The following is an 18,984-nucleotide window of genomic DNA, read 5'->3' as shown; positions in this document are numbered from 1 at the left end:
TCCCTACGGCACTATCAGTTCTCTGGGTGATTAACTGTTTGTTTATCCCTTACTGAAAACTTGTCTCAGATTAAACCACTGTAATAGAAAGCTCAGGTTCTGGAGCAATCCCAAATGTAGGTTAATATTTACAAGCTATCAGCTTCAGGTTTTATCTCCATCCCTTGCTAGCACAGAGATAAAATCCTTTTAAAAATCCCTTTTGATCTTTCTGGTTCATGACATTGCTTTAGTAAGACACTTTCCATATGAAACTGGCAAATGTCTTAATGGGAATGTAAGTTTTTCTCATCCTTTCAGGGACTAGTAACAGTTGAGGAGCCCCCTATGTACAAGGGGCCATGGCTTTATAATGGAGCATAAGTGATGGACAGTATCTCTGCAGGATACTCGTGCTAGGAAATGTCAGAATGTTATTTCTGCCTCAATGGCTTAAGATCATCTGTTTACCTAATGGACTTATATTTGCATTTTGCAGGTGTTGTGTTAATATTAATGTGTTGTCTGAGTTGTTAATATTCCTTCACTTCAATGTTACATTAATGAAGGCTGCAGGGGATGGAAAAAAGACCTGGCTAATTAATGAAATGGGCAAAAAGCATCTTTAACTTTCCATCGTGCTGCCCTTTGCTTCCACCTAATGGGTCTTGGCATTTCTGGTCAGCAGCCATGTAACACATGCTGCTGTATGGAGCACTCAGCGACGGACTTGCTAATTTTTGTGACCCATAAATCACTTGTGTAAACTTTTAACGGCGAGGAAAAGTGCCTTTCATTCCTGCTTCCTCCTTTCAGTGGGAAATGCAGCTTGATAACAGGCGGTGCTGGCCTGATGTGTGGGGCCGGAGACTCCCGTCAGGAGAGGGGCTGTCTGCATTTCTTCAGGAATTCTTTCCATTCCTCTCTTAGCCAGGCTGTGGATGACATTAATATTATGTGTCTTGTCATAAGCTCTGCTTTCGGAGCCAGTGGCGTATCAGGCTGCACATCTCAGGAATGTGGACTGCCAGTCCGACTTTGGGCGCTGGTTGCGAGGTATCTCCCCTCTCCTCTGCACCATCCCAGACCCAGGCTGGTTCTGGGCTCTTTTGCCCACCGGCAATTCCCACAGGCTGGAGAAAACTGTCACAGGTCCCTACTGTGGCCCCGGGGCGGCTGGGCAGCACCCCTGCTTGGGAGCATCCTGACACATTCCCAAAAGTAAGGCTTGCCAGCCCAGGCGGTGATTGCTCTCATGAGACCTATTAGCTGAACACAGCATTGAGCTGTGTGCGTTAGTGGTCACTGCTTATCCCTCCCTTGTGGCTCTGTGGGGAGGGAGCAGGGCGCTGGCCATTAGTTGCCTCTGAGAGATGAGATCTTAGAGAGCCAGTGGCTCCCTGGAAGGACAAACCAGATCTGATATGGATCCACGGGAAGCCGGGGTGGGACTCCCAGCCTCACGGCTCCTGGAGCTAAACGCAGAGATTGCAAACCCTTTCCAGTGCTGCCATCATCTTCCCCACAGAGAAATGCTTAGGCAGGGTGAAGGGGTTGTGTTTTAAAGGAGGTTTTTCGAACAGCGCCGTCACTTTGGTGCTGACACCCAGCATGAGTGGGGAGGTCTGTACAGCAGCACCAGGCAGCCCCAGCCACTGGAGGCATTTCTAGGAGGGGATATATGTGGGGCTGTGTGTCCACGCTGAACAAGTGGCATTCTATGGGCTTCTATGGGACCTGTGGAAAAAGGGGTTTCTTGATCCAGGAAGGCCATTCCTGGAGGGAGATCTTCCTTTGTCTGCGGTGCTGAGGGTGAAGTCCTCTGCCCTGGGCTCAAAAATGTGATAGTCCTGAGAAAATTGTGGAGAATGCTAGACCGAGGGAGCCTGCTGAAGTTGTGCCTCCATGTCCTGTATGGCCCAGCACATGGGTGCAGGTCTGAGCTTTCATTCCTGGCTTGCGGCAGCTGAGGACACTGTTTTGGCACAGAGGGGCACTTCAGCTTCATGCCAGGAGTCTGAAGATTGTCGCCAATTTGCATGAAAAGGAGCAGGCTGCAGTCATATTAACATTTAATGAAGAGGAGCAGCCCGCAGAGACTGCATCCTCTGCGACACTTGCTCTTTAGTTCGATGACATTTCCTTTGCCACTTGGATCAAGACAGGATGGAGGGTGGTGGGATGGGTGAACATTGACTTTATCCCTTCCATACAAACCACAGATGAGGTTGAGGAGCTCCAGGCCAGGCAGGGAGTATTTGCCATCCATGTAGCAAAATGCCAAGAGGTGCTGTAGGCTCTATGGCTGCTTGTGCCATCTTCAGCAGCCCGATGTCTGGCCTGACATTGTGCTGCCAGATTAAGTCAGCTTTTCTATGTAATGGGGCTGCAAAGTGGCATCCATAATTTCAAAGGAACTTAGGCAAAGGGTTGAGGTTTTTCTAGTGGTCTAAATCCCCATGTGCAAACCCAGTACATCAGGCTTTAAGCAATTAATTCCTAATCATGCCAAATGCCTTCAGTAGCCCAGCTTTAGTGTTGAGAGCTTAAAACGGTTTTCCACCGTACAGCAGTTAATTTGGATGAAGAGAGCCGTCTCATGGCGTTTCCAGCCTCAAGGTGTGAGAGTAGCCAGTAAGTGGCATTTGTATTCAGAAAACCCTCCCATGCATTTGTGTTGTAGGCATCTATTACTGGGAAGGCACCATAGCTAATAAAAAGGGCATTCATTATATCCCGGAAAGGGAGTTCATTAGAGGGAAAAGCCATTCTAGCTTAGTAAGAAATGAATCTAAAACTGCCTCAGAGCTGCTATTCTCATCAAGTTTCAATGTTAACAGTTTTAACCAAGAGCTAATTGAGCAATCTCAGAAAGTGGAGTAATTCCATTATTGAGCTATGCTTTGTTCAAGGCTACCGCTAGCTGCAAAAGGAGCACAAATGACTTTCATCAAGCCAGGAACCGCCAGCGTTCTTGCCTTTTACTACTTTTTCTTTCAAAAAAAAAGGGCTTTTGGTCTTTTGGCAACTGTCATTGGCAAAGGGAGCTCCACACCAACGTTGCAAGGCTCATATATAACACTGCAATCCAGTTTTTTGGATAACAGGGGATTTGATTTTCATAACTCTTCAAGCAGCAGTGCTCTTCCAGAGTGGATGGCTGAAGATGCTCCTGTTTGTTGGATAGGCAGAGTGTCACCAGGAAGACAGTACACCATTCTTGCAGGATTTTGCATGGAAAAGAGCCATCGCAAGTGCCGGTCCAGCTACTCGCCAAAGAGCATGATTCTGTCATTGGCTGCACTCTCAGGAGATGTGGGATTAGCTAATGTTTCTTTTAGAAGAGCTTTTATAGAAACCTCTCAAGTTCCTTTGCTTCATGGAAGAGCTGTAATCAAAAATAAACGTACATGATTTAAAGAAAAGAAGAAAAAGTCATACCACATCCAGCATCTTTGGACTTAACACTTTGGAGAGAGCTTGTTGGTTGAACTGTGGTGCTGTTTCTTTACCGTTTTCCTTCAGCTGATACTGCTGCTGCTGTTGGATGTGCACAGGACTGTTTGCAGCCTTTTGTGGAAGGTGACTTTCTCTTAGAGAATGCAGCAGGATTTAGAGTCCCATTCCCAGGAGGTGGCTGTAGATCTCTTGTTTGTTATGAGATTGAGCTGCAGCAATAATCCCCTTTGAGCCAGCAGAAAGCAAGGCCTCTCAGCAATGTACTGCCCTTAGCAAGGGGACATATATCCATCAGTGTCTTTAGAGCCCTCTCAGACACACACAAACAGATCAGGGCTTCCTTTTCTCAACACTAGCCTCCCATGGCACTGTTTGGTTCAAACACTAACCAAGTGTGATGCTATACTGTCCTAACCCTATTTGGACCCAGTGTAGAGCTGGACACCTGAGGCAGACATGTAGCTATGGGTTGAGAGACCAGAGGCCTTGACGGCTGGTTGAAGCACAAACCCGTGCCAAGCTGGGATAGTAAGCTGATCTGAAGCCAGGAAGGAGTTTGAACAGCAAAAGGCTTCTTCCCTGTGCAGGAGAGAGCAAGGGCTGTGAGGGGGAGACAAGACGGAGAGGAGCAGATGGAATTTTGTAATGGAATAGGGGTAAGAAGTTTGGTAACCTTTGCAGAAATTATTTGGTCACATTTGGCTCAAGTCTGAGATGCTGGAAAGATGCTGGGGTTTACCTGGTGGCAGCTCACCCAACCAGAGGGAGCACCATTGGAAGTGGGGCTCGGACTCCAGCTCAGGACAGTTCAGCTCTGTCCCTTTGGGAGCAGGTTTCCACAATGAGCTACACGTGAAGAAAGGACCAAGTTCTCCAGCCTGTCAAAGGCAAAAAACAACCCTGCCATGGGAGAGCTACATGCTGATTTGGGTTATCCCTGAGTCGACACCTCAGCTATGAGAACAATTCCAATGCCTGGATACACCCAGCAGTTACATCTTGCAGGAGGGGATGGAGGTGAAGAAGACGGTGTGGGGGAAAGAGCCATGCTCATCTGCTCAGCCCTACCTCAGTGCCATTTGCTCTGAAGCCTATGGGTCTGTTATACTGGTGGAACAGCAGATGTTTCAGTGTTGCTTCGCTTTAACCAAGCTGCCTGCCTCCTACCTGCACTTACTGGATTGCAAACAAAGTACTCCTTGTCTCTCCCTTGCAGCAAACCTTACTTAGCTAATGTCATTTGTCAAGTTAATCAGGGAGAGTGGGCACTTCGATGGCTGCTGTATAGCCTGGCCACATTGCCATGGAGACAAGCAGCCAAACAGGCATTTTACTTGCCCTGCTTCGCTCTGCAGAGATTTGGCATGAGAAACCAATATTTTATTTGCCGTCAACCAACCAACTTGCTGAGGACGTGAGTAGTTTTACAAGGTTGCTGTCAAGAGATTGGGAAGGGTCTAGCTTTTATGCTTTTATGGAGCAAATAGTAATGCTGCTACTAAAGCAATTCCAGGGGCTGAATGTGCAGCTCCTCTTCCCGTGTCCCATGGATGTTTGGCTCTGGTAGGAGCTGTGTGAAAGGAGTTACAGCCCAGTAGCTTGGGTTCGGGTCTGCCGTTGAGATCTCATCAGTAACAATTTGCCTACAGGAGCCGTGACCATCATTTAAGATACTTTGAAAAGCACCAAATTCTGTGTTTAAGAGCATCTCAGGAGCCTGAAATCTCCCCAGCAATTGGTGGGATTTAGGAGCCAGCATGCCTCGATCATGTTTGAAACTCAGAGGCAAGTCCTTTTGAAAACCATACACTCCGGCTGACCTCTTGCATAAGGCAGGCTATAGAGTTTCACTCACTAGCTCCTGCACCAAGCCCATAACTCATAATCAAAATCTGGGTATTGAAAGAGCCGGGCAGAAGATGCTTACGCATGTTACAGAGCTCACAAGCCATCCCACCCCTCCCTCTCCTCCCTCTCGCGTGCGCACATGTTAAATGATGCATTGAACAGGTTTGGATACTGTCCCTCCTGCAGCCCCAGTGAGCAGGACAGCCGGGATCTGCAGGCACCTACAGGAGGGACAGCCACCTGCTAACCCTCTCTGCAGGACAGTGGAGGAAACCTCGCATCAGCACAGAAAGGGCAAAAGTTCAGATCAGATTGTTTATGGGATTTTATGGAGCCGGGAGCCAAGGATAGCTCAGCTAATCCAGAGGAAACTGTAGCGATGGCGTTAGAATGCATTTCACATGGGATTCATTCAGCGTGCGTTCAGATGGACCAGTCTTTCTGTCTCCATTTTTTTAGCCATGAAATATTTTTCTTTGCACTCCCGTCTGCTAGCTGCACCAAGCCAAACTCCAAGCTAGGCTGTTTTAAGAAAAAAGAAAAAAAAACCCTCTGTCGTTTGACCTGCCGACAAATTAGCAGGGCTTCAGCGCGGCTCCCCACAACACCAGTGCCAGGCACTGATCTGGCCCCAGGCTGCTGCCAGCCAGCCTCTGCTCCTGCCTGCCTCAGCATCCATTGCTTTTTTCCAAGCAGCGGCATAGCGCTTGCCAAGTTGAAGCCCTGGTGAGGACGCTAGCTAAAAGTGCCACTAAAAGGCCGTGTGGGGAGGGCAGGAAAGCAGCAGCTTTGCTGTGCCCTCCTGTTCCTCAGCACCTGAAGACTTGCTGGCTTCATGGACTGTCCCAGCCCTGGCTCGTTCTCCTGAGTCTCCAACATCCCATGCAGCCTCAGCATGAGCCCCTCATGGGAATATGGTTTTCCTTTTAGGTGCAGTGAGACTGCCACGTTAAGCTGTTTGTTGTAGACCTTGGCTCCCTTCTTGTGTCCTGAGCCACAGACCCCATTGCTCTGCTGGAAGAGGTGACCTTGCTTAACTCCAGGCACAGGTGCCAGCTCCTTCGCTGTCCCCAGCCCGTTCCCTCTGACCCTGGCAGGCTCTCACATGCTCCAGATTAGCCCAGCTGTGACCTGTCCCTTCTGGAAGCTGCTTTCCTCTCCCTGGGGACTAAATCTTGATGTTTAAAACAAACCTGCCTAGGAGTTAGCATGGAGCAGCCCCACACCGTTCATCCCTTTCATTGCAGGGCTGCTGCAATGGGGTGCGTGTGGGGAGCAGCTCTATGAGCCACAGGTGATCCAGAGCTGGGAAGGACCCTCTATCCCTGCAGGGTGTTTTAGCATCAATGCACAGGGCATTGCAGCCTTCTCAGGGCACTGTGGTTCATTAACCTGAGCTGACACAAACTGACCCATTGGGTCCTGGGGCTTCTCTTCCCCCCAGATACAGGGCAGTGTTTGACCTCATCCATGTTATCTGCTCCTTGAAAGCCCAAACCGCAGCCACATCTCCCAAAGCCTGCCCCTGCCTTTTGGTGAGCGAGCAGGACGAGTAGCTTTTCAATTCTGAATATCTGTGATCACATCCTGCACACCCTGTCACAGGTGCAAAACTCCTGGGTGCTTCCTGATAAGATTTTCCTGCCCATGCGGTCAATCCAACCATGTGCCAGGTACCTTTTATTGATGGGGGCTGTCTTTGATGCTGTCTGGGGCCTGGTGCTCCACATGTGGTGTTGAAGGGAGAGAGGATGGGATTTTGCAAAGCAAAGTGGGAAGTATGTGCTGTTAATTCTCCTTCTGGTGTAAAAGCATCCCTGGCAGGAGGGCGCTTAGGTATTAGCTTCAGTTCAGTACTACCTACGACATCAGAACAAGGATATCTCCAGGAAAATGTTAAAGCCCAAGCCCCAACATGGTAAAACAAAATGCAGAACTTAATAGTCAGGTGGAAATTGCATCCAGCCCAAAGTGTCCCTGGAGGTAAGAGGTAAAGGCTTCACACTCCAGTGCTCAACAGGAGCAAGAATGGCAGGGGCTGTCTGAGCACTCACTTACAGTGTTTGTCTCTAGGGCATGTGATAAGCATGTTGCGCCTGTGACAAAGAGGAGATGCTGTTCATGGGTGTTTATTGCTTTGTCTTTAAAAATGGGTTTGCACCTCACTTCGTAGAGGCCACATTTCGAGGGAGGCACAGGGACTCCATGGCCAACCTTTGCCCATGTGTGCATCTGTGTAGCTGGGGCTAGCACTGGAAATGTCTCCCTTTTTCTTTGCACCAAAGCCCATGGGAAGGAGAGGCACTGCCTTTCGCAGCCCACACTGCTTGCTGTGCCTTGCTACGAGCTGGCTTGGGAAGAAAGAGCTTCGTGGGTATGAGCGTGGCCTGGCACAGCCTCGCACGTGTCCTCAGGCCACCGTTCCCCACGTGCCGTCTGCAGGTGTGGCAGCTGGGTGAGACCTGGTGGGTCCACCCACACCCAGGAGATGGGGATGGCCGTGCCATAACCCACTGGGTGCTACTTGCTCGCCCTGCCTCCCACCCCTGGGTGCTGCACAGCCAGGGTGCCCAGCACCCTTGGGCCATGCTGTCCCACAGCCCCCCAGTGCCGGTGGCCATAGAGGGACCGATGTTGCCATCTGCTGGCTTAGCTGCACAGGAGCAGCAAGAGCTTGGCTCAATCCTCTTGGAAGTCACCCCTCATGAGTGCGTACTGACCCTGCTCCCACGTCCTTGCCCACCCCCTGACGCAGCCCTTGGCCTTCTGGTAGCATCTGCCCATCGGCAGGTGTTTTGGGGGACAGGATGGGTAGCCCATTCCCACTTAAGCTGTGCCGCTCCCCACCCCTTCCCGCACTGCCCATGCGCCAGGGTGTCCCTCCTGCCCTCCCTGCAGGGTCTGAAGTATTGGCCTCTGGCACAACACGCTCTGGGAGAACCCACAAAGCTCTTACTAAAGGAGCTCCTTCCCATTAAAGATGAACATTTCCACTGCTGATTATCACTGTCAGGTGCTTATTCCTCCTCTGGGCTTGTCTTTATTTCCTTTCTCTTTTGAATTCTTGGCAAGTGCTCCCAGGCTGGGAATGTATTGCTGCTGTAGCAAGTACCCCAGGAGCACAGCACCCTGCACATCTCACCTGGCCAGTCCCCCCCAGTGATGGCCAGGGCCAGGAGCTGCAGGACCACCGGCTCCAGCCCTGGTCCCCCAGCCAGCCCTGCAAAATTGCTGCTTTGCCTGCAGGAGCAACGGGGCTGAGCCAGCATAATCAGCAACAGCTCGCTCAGGCATTGCTCGGAGGATGAGGTTACTTCTGTAAATCTATTATCTTTTTTGGCAATTAGCACCAGTTAGGAGTCCTGGGAATACATGCAGCAAATAGCAGGAAGCCCAGTTAAGCACATCTCTCTGCTTATCTAAGCCCAGTTAAACAAGTCTCCTGTGGCACAGCCCTACAGCTGGTAGCACAACCCATAAATGCTCCAAAAATGATCTGTGGCACTGGGATTGCTTTTCTTTGCAGTGTGTAGCCCTGGAGATTTACATTCAATGCTTGTAAATTCAGAGTTGGAAGGTGGGTGGGCTCACCCCACCCTGGGATACCCCCAGCAGTCTGCAGCTTGCATGGAGGAGCCCCCAGAGTCCTTGTATCGCCCGGATGCCGGAGGCAGCCCCGCAGCAAGCTGCGCTGGTGGCTTACCTTGCCCAGGGGCTGTGCTGCATCTTGCCCTGGGTGGAAGCCCGGCGTGAGGCAGGGCTTGATGGCTGGGCTTGACCACACATGTCGAGATTGGGATGGGGGAGTGAGCGAGACACTGTTTTCTCTGGCCTGGGAAGACAGCGATGTGTGTTTGTTTTCCATGCTATCTCTTGCACAGCGTTTGTTTTGCTTGTCGAGAGTTTCAGGAGATAAAATGACCTAAAGGGAGATTATTTTATCCTAATTTAAGCTGTCAATTTGTCACTGACTTCTGCTTGTCTGCACCAGCAGGACGGCTTGCTCTGAGTCCCCGGGGAAACCTCAGCTAGAAAGTGAGAATTTGGGGGGGGATTTGCTGCAGTCTCACATCTAATCTGTGCTTATAACAGCAACTACAAGCTGCTCCCCTGTACCCCCGTGTCACATTAGTTCCCATCACTATGGACGGGCTTGGCTTCCCAGGGGACTCTCCTCTCTAACTGGGCCCCCGGGTTGTTTTTCTCATGCTGCAGGCTGGTGGAAGAGTTCATGCTGCTCGCAAACATGGCTGTGGCCCATCAGATCTACCGCTCCTTCCCTGAGCAGGCCCTGCTTCGCCGCCACCCCCCGCCCCAAACCAAGCTGCTGAAAGACCTCATGGAGTTTTGCAACCAAGTTGGCCTTGACATCGACTTCAGCAGTGCGGGGACCCTGCATGTGAGTGCACTGGCCTGGCGGGGGGCAGGGCCATGGGGGTGAAGGGTGGGCAGCTACGTGATGGCATGGTTGCAGCAGCGTGTGGTTTATTCCCTGTCCCCCTCTGCCCAAGCAGAGCTGACAACTATCCCATGCCAAAACAAAAAAACTCCCTTACTCACTCTTGACGCCACCAGCGCTGGGCAAGGGTGGCCCAGCCTGCCCCAGTCAGCCATGTTGTGCACAGAGCTTAAAGCAGGGCAGGGAGGACCTTGCAAGTGACCCCAGTGCAATGGGAAGGATGTTTCCGTGCAGGAGGACTTGCTGGGACACCCAGATTTCCTTTCTCTGCCTTCTCTTGGCAGGTCCTGGGCAGGGCATTTGCTCTGTACCACAGGAAGAGTAGCTCTGCAAGGGAGTGTTTCTGTCTGGGCTGCTGAATTTCTCAGGGAGGGCAGGGCAGAGAGCAGGATGACTGGGAAGGACTGGAGAGCAGTGCTGGGAAAGGTCAGACGCAGCCAGCGCGGGAGGTATCTGACCGATCCTCCACTGAGCGTGTCCCGAGGCTGAACTCCAGCTGAACAGCACAGCACAGGTTCCAGGATTTTCTTTACTCGCCACAACTGGACTGTGGATAATCCTCTGTTAATCCTATCCCCGCTGGCCTCCCGCACACCCCTCCATCAGCTGGGACTGCTTTCCCGCTTGCTGGCTGCACCAAGGCTATGTCAGCAGACATGGGGCTGCGCACTCAGCTCCTCTCCTGCACTTTGAACCCTCCAGCCCTTCCTAGCCACTAGCCCCAGGCAGTGACCTCCTGTATCTATGTCTCCCCAGAGTCCCATTAGTCTGTGCGCTGAAGCTCTCAGTAGCTGGATGGGAGCCAGGCGCAGGTCAGGAGATTTGTTACGGGTGCTCTCACACGCTGCATGTCTGGGGACGGAGCCAGCAGTCCCTGTGCCCCAGGTGCTCCCTGCAGTTGACCCCAGGAGGTGGGTCGGTGCTCAGAAGGACGGTGTGTGCAATCCTATTGGGGCTGCTGGGACCAGAGGAAAGCCCAATTTCACATGCACTTTTTGGCTTACGAGAGGATTTGCAGGGAGAGGAGGAATTTGGCTTAGACGAGCTGCTGTTTGCCCCTGTAAGGTCTGCCTGGGTCCCCCTACCACCATAGCTTGCCAAGACTGAATGCTCTCTCTCTTTCGTCCTCCAGAAAAGCTTAAATGAAACATTTGGTGCTGACAAATACTCCGAAGCCAGGAAAGAAGTGCTGACCAACATGTTCTCCAGGCCCATGCAGGTGAGAACAGCCCTGTGCTGTCGGACACATCTGGCTGTAGCTGTCTACTGTGGCTCCATCTTCAACCCTTGCCTCTTCTGCATTACCGTAGCTGGTTGTTATGTAGAGGGAGAGTGAACACGGTGCTGCGGGGCTGCCAGAAGCTTCCTCCAGTGCCTCCAGCCCCATGCAGCTGGCAGTGGGGGTATACCCTGGGCAGCAAAGCTTCACTGGCAGGGTCAGGCTGAGTCTGTCGTCACCCCGCATAGTGTCACTGTTATTACTGGTTGGGACATTTCACCCTTGAAGTTGCATGCGGGATGTTAGCAGACTCACAAGGACCCAGCCTCCTCTGTGAAGAGCTGGTGGAGGGCTCCGTGGTTCATGTTTGTGCCATTTCTTCACATCATGGTATCCCAACTGGTCCAAAGAAGGAATCAAGAATGAGGATGATGTAGGGGTGTGGGACTGGCCATAAGCACAGTCTGGTACCCAGACACATGCTTGTAGAAGCAGGGGAGCTCTGGAAACCCTCTGGTCTCTCTCCAGACCAAGAGAAGCTTGTTCTGCTCACATTGATTGTCATGTTTGGTGCATCTGCAGCTTAGGACACTTACTTGGGTGCTTATCACCATCAAAAAAAAGTTTTTGTGAAGCATCTGCCTTTCTATGTTTGCAGTTGGGCATAGCACAGCCTCTTCTGAGGGAAGTCCTACCCAACAGGGAGAAGGGTCACGTTCCTGAAGTGGTCTCTCTGCTGTGGCCTGCTTATCACTGCAGGAATGAATCATCTTCCCAACATCACTCATTTGACTGCCACTCTTCTAATTAGCTTATTTGCTCCATTTACTCATTAGCAGTTGCCTGAAGTCCTGCTGTAGTTTAGTGACTTGCAAGTGGGATTGGGGACTGAAGCTGTTTAGTAAATCACCCCCTCATGTATGTGTCCAGCTCAGGAGTGCTACTTTGTAAAGTGCAGGGAGTGTCCTCTCCAGCTGGGTCTGTTGTCCCAGATCCTGTGTTCTGCTTTGGCTTGTCCTGGTGTCTTCTGTCACATCTTCCTTTTTTGGTGGAAGGTGCACTGGTGACATGAATTCCTTGGGGTTTCTCTTGGGTCCTGCTCACTGTGGCACAAGCCTGGGCTTTGCCAGCAGCAGCACGTAGAGCAAGCCCAGCTGCTGGCCAGGAGGGATGAGCAAGGAGAAAGCAAGTTGGTTCTGCAGTGGCACCAAGAAGGAGATGAGCTTTTGGGGACCCACTGACTTGCTGAGATGTTGCCTGTGTGGTCTCCTGAGGCTGTGGTTGGAGAGGTAGTGGGTGTGCTTTGAGATACCTCCCAGTGGCTCTTAAGATTTAGCCCTATGAATACATGTCAGATCTGTACACTAAAGAGGTATCAAGGTTTTAGGGATGAAGTCTTCTGTGGAGCAGATACCAGACAGAGAGTTTGGGGAAGAGGAAAGAGGAAATTTTAAAGGTGATTATCCACAAAGCATGATTTTGGCAAGAACTAGACTCTTTTCATCGTCAAAAGACCAAGGTGCCTTTGTGTTCAGGTGTGCTGTGCAGTCCACTTACGCCTGGAAAACCTGTTGTCTGGCAAACTCCTATAATAGGCAAAACCCAGTTTACAGCTGAGCCTGTCAGCCCTGCAGGGCAGCCTGTGTCTGGATCGTGAGCAGTGTTCCCATCTGCTGTCATTCCTGTCTGCTGGCATTCTCCGGCAGGATGGTACTGCCACACGTGATGGGGTGCTCTCATCATTGGAAGTGGAGCATGAGCCAGAAGAAGGAGAAATCTATCTTGATCCTGGGATGAGCTTACGCAGTTGGCCATTTGCTGTTGTTTATTTTGTAAATGGAATTTCAGATTTGCCCAAAGCCATTGGCCAGGTGGGCAGACACTTCCCTCCCATCTTTAGGGCCACTTTCCAATCTGACTGAAGATGTGCTCACAGGGTGGATCCGTATGACCTCCAGCCGATAAGGAAGGACCACGGCACTGTGGGGATGAGAGACATCAGTGTTGCTTGCTGCAGTCTCTGGTCCCTGACCACACTTGTTGTGGGGTGGACTCATAGCTCCCCAAAATTCTGAGCATTTCAGATGTCCACTATTCCCCCTGCTAAATGACGAGGACATGTACTTTAAAGCCATGTCAGTGCCCCTCAGAAAGTGCAGACAGTTACTGGGTAGAAGGAGCTTTCCCTGGGAGGAGGATTTTTTGCTGTCTGCCACCAGTATTAGAGCAGATGGAAGAATCAGCCCCATCCTGCCTGTGTCCCCGGATGTCGCAGTCCCTCCTGTGGGAGAGGACAGATCTGAGTGTTGGCAGCTGTGGAGCACAGCCATGCAGGGGCCCCTGACAGTGTCGAGGGCTGGGCCATTGCTCTGACAGATGGCATGATGAGACCCTCTGGTGAGTGCACTGAGGAGTCACCTGTATCCCTGCACACATCTCAGCTCCCAGTGATAAAGCTGGTGTTTCAGGGACAAGGCTGCAGTTAAATCAGCCAAAACAAGCTGCCCACAGGTTTAACCCATGGCCATGCCAAGCCTGTGTCTTCCATCTTTGCTGCACGCTGGTGATCAATATATCAGCGTCTTGGAGGAGGAGATGGAAAGCAACTGGTAATGCGTGTGTCTGGGGGAGTGCCTGGATTGCCATGCCAGGAGCCTTGTAACAGATGAAGGAGCAGCGACATACCATTTTTCAGGGGCTCAGTCACTCAGGGATTCAATCTGTCCATGAGAGCAAAGCTGCCCCTGGTTGGCTGGGGCTGATTTATTTCCAGGCTCCTCGTGGTTCTCCAGGGATTGCAGCAAACCCTGGGGATTTGAGACAACTTGTGAGCCAAATCTGTTAATGAGAAAACATTATGCCAGGCTGATGGCACTGGGTAGCACTGTCATGGTGGTGAGGACGGGTGTCAGATACATGTTGGACTGAGCTCCCTGCAGTGTGTAACCTTACCACAGCCCAGAGGAGTATTTTTGCTATGATACCCAAGCTGATGCCAACCTCATGGAGGGTTATAAGCTGCCAAAAAGGTGTCAAAAATGGCACTGGACCCAGCAGCAGCTGGGTTTGGCAGCACATCCATCAGGAAGAAGTGCCCCAGACAACAGCAAGCAGCGTGGGACCTTCAGCATCTTTTCTAACTTGAAACAAGGCAGGGGTTGCCCTGCACTGCTGGGCATGGGGAAGGGATGAGCCCTTCTCAGTGACTTTCTTGTAGCAGGGATTTTGACCTGCACTCTGCTCTCTATCTACCTGGCATTGCAGGGACCTTCCTCCTTTCTGCCCAGCAGCCTGGCAAAAGTGCCTATAAACTCCCTGTAATTTCATGCTGTCTGTCTGCACAAGAGCACTCATCTTCTCCCGCAGCAGCCTCCAGCGCTCGGCGTGCCTCCCTGCCCGACCGCGCAGAGCCTTGTTCGGTGGGAGCTGAGCTAATTGAGTGGAGACCGTACTTCATGGAGTCCATCAGAAACAATTTAATTCTGGGTTGTGGAAATTGGCAGCCACCACAGCTCCTATCCCAGCTCTTGGGTCTCATAATAAGGCCGGGACCGATGCTGCTTTTTTTAACCTGCTCTGTTTACTTGCCCGGATCAGTGCATTGCTGCTCAGCAGGAGCTGGCTGTGCTGCTGAGTTGGAGAGCAGAGGATACAGCTGCCCAAACTGTGGATCCCAGGACGGCTCTGTAATCAGAGCTGGCTACTCCTGTTTTTTTTTAAATCACTTGGTCTTATTTTTAAATGGGTTCATTCAATCGCCACTGTGCCGTGACCCCGCCGCAACCCCCCTAAGCCACACAGCCTCCCCTCCCACCTGGGCTCAGCCCCCGTTGTTTTCCTAGCCCCAAGGGCTGGTGTTTCACAGATGTAAAATAAAAGCGGTAACATGTGGGATAACAGGGGCGGCGCAGCCGGGAGAGGTTCCCGCTGAAGAGGCTGCTGGGCAGCACGGTGCCACTGCGGCCCCGGTGTTGGTTTAAATGGGCAGTCCAGCTGCTCGGCTTCCCAGCTGTCGTCGTGGGATGGAGCAGCGGGGATCACAGCAGGGCTGTCTCTTCCTCCTCGGTGAACAGAGGAGCCACTCATCCCACCCTCCAGTGCTCTCCAAGCAGGCACAATGGGTGTGCAAAGCCTGCAGCCGGACTCAGAACCACAGAGCCTGTCATGGGAGCTGCGCTGCGAGACCCCTTGTCGGGAGAGCATCTGTGGTGGGCATGGGACAGGCTGGGCTCTCCCCTGGAAGATGGGGGGATTGCGAATGAGCCTCAGGGCCTGAGCAGAAGCAGGAGACTGCTTAAACCTATGTGTGACATGGAAATTGATGCAATCCTTGGGGCCAGGCAGGGCCAGCTGGCAGCCAGCAGCTCCCTGCAGTGGCTTTGCCCCTTTTGCTCTGTGCTCAGTTCCTGCAGCACCCACCTTGTCCCTGCACAGCCCAAACTGAGCAGCAGGTGAAGGACCGTCGGCTGCTGGAGCTCTGTCTTGCAGACACAGACTCCTCCAGCCTTGGGCAGGGTCCTGCCACCATCCGTGCTCACACCCTTCCCTCTCTTTTCACCCCTTTCAGATGGCTCTCTACTTCTGCACCGGTGTCCTGGAGGACGAGACCCTCTTTCGGCACTACGCCCTGAACGTGCCCTTCTACACGCACTTCACCTCACCCATCCGCCGCTACGCAGACATCATCGTGCACCGTCTCCTCTCCGCCTCGCTCGGTGGGTGCTGCCTGGCTGCTTGCAGAGCAGCTCTGGGTGCTGTGGGGGGAGGGGGTGGCTGTGCCTGGCACAGGCAGAACTCCTGGGTTCCTGCCTTGCCTGCCACGGGTGCCGGGTGCTTGGAGTCTGCGTCCCACAGGGCAGCTCCCTGGCACGTGGGTGCCCTCAAAATAATAGGGACACAGAGGTGAACTGGACGTCTGGGTCCAGGATGCCATGTCACGGCTCTGGAGCAAAAGGGAGCATGGGCACATCATTGTCACTTGTCCCCTTTCCAGGTGCCAGCTCCCCCATCAAGATGGAGAAAGAGGCCATCCAGAGACAGGCAGATCACTGCAACGACCGGAAGATGGCTTCCAAGAGGGTGCAGGAGCTCAGCGCTGACCTCTTCTTTGCCATCTTCGTCAGGGTAAGAGCCAAGACTGTCTTCCCCCGAGGCATCTTTGGATTTCCCCATGAAGGTTCAGCCTAGATGCCACCGGGCAGAGAGCTGCATGGCTGCCCAGCTGGCCTTGGGGAAGGCAAACAGAGAGGGGACACACTGCCAACCACCACCGCCAGAGCTCCAGGACCTGGAGACACTGGCTCCCCTTGGGGACAGCTGGATGGGGGATGCCAGTGTAGTGACAGCCCTATCTCCTGGCAGGAGTGTGGTCCTCTGGAGTCGGAGGCCATGGTGATGGGTGTCCTGAACGAAGCCTTTGATGTCCTGGTGCTGAAATTTGGAGTCCAGAAGCGCATCTACTGCAATGTAAGTACCTCACCAGCATCAGGCAGTCCCAACGCTGCCTCACCAAAGAGGGCTGCAGCAGCCAGGCGTCATCAGAGGCAGTGGCTGTCCTGGTGCCTTTCTGTGCCAGACCTGCAGCTGGCAGAGCTGCGTCCAAGCCAGGCTAGCTGGAGGGGAGGGAGCCTTCATGGGGTTTCCCCTCCATCCCTTGGCCTCAGGCAGGCATGAGGGCCTGGGGAGGTCTGGAGCAACCCAGTCTCTGAGGACCAGCTTCTCCCAGCTACATGCTGGGGGTGATCTAGTCTAAGTAAAAGGGAATAAAGACAGATTCAGGGGGACAGAGATCAACACGGAGCTGAAGCAAGGAAAGGGAGCAAGGCTGGTTTTCATTTCATTTAATCAGATGGTATATCAGGGGCTGTGACAGCACCACTGTAGGCCAGCACCTGCGGTTAGCGACAGCATCTTCTCTTAATAACCTGGTTATATGGCTGGCAATGACATCTTTAAACAGGACATATAGCATGATATATGGGCTGTTTGTGTATCACAGCAGCCACTGATTTACGTGCTAGGCTCAGGCTTATGGGCTGCTGCATCCCAGTTGTTAAAGAGCTGCAGAGGCAGAGTGCTGGGCAAAAGCAGCGTTGTCCCCATCCACAGGCAAAGTGGAGAGGGATAGCTGAGTGGGGGGTTGTTCTCAGGGCCACAAGCTGTTCCCAACATTCTCCCTGCCTGCAGGCACTGCCCTTGCTGGGCTTCCACTTCCAGAAGGTGGGGAGGAAGCCAGAGCTGACACTCATGTGGGAGCCGGAGAAGCCAGAGGAGGAATCTGTGCCCCAGGTAAGACCCCCCAGCACGGGATGGGCTCGCAACACCATGGGGCTGGCATGGAGGCTGTGTGCAATGTGGATCCCATGATCTCTGCAGGGACAGGTCCAGGAGGCAGGACTACCTCACAGGCTGTCAGGTCCTGCTGTCCCTCGGTGTCCCCTCCCCAAAGAGCCCAACCTCAGCCTCAACCTCCTCTGCCATCCAGCCCTGCTCCACCCCATCACTGCCCCCGCATCTGACCCCTCCATGGCCTTCATACTCTGCCCTGCCTGCTGTGTGCCCTGCCTCCCAGTTCAGTTTCCTCCAGGAATTGAATTAACATGCTGTTTACTTCCTTCTTCCAGATCATCAATTAAGATGTTAAGAAAGATCAAGCCTAAGGCAGTGCCTGTCTAGACCCTTTCCCCCATCCTGGCATTCCTTGCCCTTTCAATGGCACAGCCCTTCCTTCAGGTTTCCATCCCTGCGACAGGGTTGAGACCCAATTAGGAGGAATTTTTTAAGTCAGACTTCCTGAGATGCAGTGTCAAATGGTTTAACAGCATCTAGAAATCTCTCTCTTGTGTCCCTGTCATCTATTAACTCAGTAACTCAATCAAAGGGAGCAATCGCATTTGTCTGGCTTGATTAAGTGGTGCTTCTTTGCCAACTTTTGTCTGGCATTGCTATAAAATCACAGCTGTGTTGACTGCTGTGATCCCTGCCTGCTGCCTGGGTGGGGACAGGAGGGCTGAATCCCAAACCTCTCCCTGCACCACTCCTGGGGCTCTGCACTTGAACCCCATTTCCAACCAAGCCCAGCACAGCCCATCCTTGTCCACCTAGGGCTAGATGAAAACGACTCCCGATACAGGGCTGGGCTGACCCTCCCACCTGGTATGATGCATGTCCTGGGGAGTCCTTTCCTTCCCAGGTGAGATGTTGTGGTCAGAGCTGGCTGAGGTCCCTGGCTGCTGCAGACATTTCTGCAGGCCTCCCTCCCTTTGAAGCTGAGCTTTACTTTCTCAGCTTGGCTCAGAGAAGCCCCCTGGAAGGGGCCCGAAGTGGCCTTGGTTCCTCCTTTCCTACAGGAGCGGGTATCACTTACACTCTAGCAGGGACCCGCATGAAAAATGACGCCCCAGCATGAGCAGGGCCCATTTTGGTTAAGCAAACACTCAGCACTAGAGGAAACTCCTCCACAAACCCTCCACCCCTCCTAAGAAAACACCAGAGCCCTCCCATGGGAGCAGGCTCCGAGCTGTCCTCTGAGCCAGCAGATCCCTGTGTTGATCTCCAGCGCTGGGATGAGCCAGGTCCCTGGCAGCCGTGCTGAACCATCAGAGGTGTCACCCGGACACCCCGTGGCACGGAGCACCCCCAGCTCACCACCTGGCCCCGGCACTTGGCCTCTGCTTCCCGGTTCGGCTCGGCCTGGCCAGGCAACGGGGAACATAGGGGAAGGCTGTTTGCGGGAAGCTGTACAGGGGTCTGGGCTGGCTGGCCCTGCCATGGAGGGGAGATGTTGCCCCCATCTCTCCCTGAGCTCCAGGAGATGGCCAAGACCTCAGCGGGCATTACTCAGGCCTTGAGTATGAAGTGGATCTAAGACTCGGGATTTGATGTGAAATCATGCTGTTCCCCAGTGGTTCAGCAAAGGGATGAGGCAGGATTGCAAGGGAGAGCCCTGATAATCCCCATTTGACTCCCCCAGACGTGCCCCATGGCCACCGCCCCCCACGCTCCTGCCAGCTGGGGCGGG

The 18,984-nt window shown here is 52.8% G+C and overlaps 1 protein-coding gene across 1 annotated transcript in view; it reads left to right on the top strand.

Moving 5' to 3' along the window:
• The window catches only part of DIS3L2 (DIS3 like 3'-5' exoribonuclease 2), a 197,037-nt gene that overhangs the window by 176,540 nt on the left and 1,513 nt on the right, over positions 1–18,984 (top strand). Inside the window, exons 16-21 of the mRNA XM_010573014.1 lie at positions 9,502–9,685; positions 10,878–10,964; positions 15,532–15,679; positions 15,958–16,088; positions 16,326–16,430; positions 17,151–17,252. Of these exons, the coding sequence (XP_010571316.1) occupies positions 9,502–9,685; positions 10,878–10,964; positions 15,532–15,679; positions 15,958–16,088; positions 16,326–16,430; positions 17,151–17,252 (757 nt within the window). The remainder of the gene's footprint in view (positions 1–9,501; positions 9,686–10,877; positions 10,965–15,531; positions 15,680–15,957; positions 16,089–16,325; positions 16,431–17,150; positions 17,253–18,984) is intronic.

The sequence above is a fragment of the Haliaeetus leucocephalus genome, unplaced genomic scaffold, assembly GCF_000737465.1.
Source record: "Haliaeetus leucocephalus isolate CR32 unplaced genomic scaffold, Haliaeetus_leucocephalus-4.0 Scaffold362, whole genome shotgun sequence".
NCBI classification, from domain to species: Eukaryota; Metazoa; Chordata; class Aves; order Accipitriformes; family Accipitridae; genus Haliaeetus; species Haliaeetus leucocephalus.
Note: the sequence above shows the minus strand (reverse complement) of the source record. Positions and strands in the feature narration are given on the sequence as shown.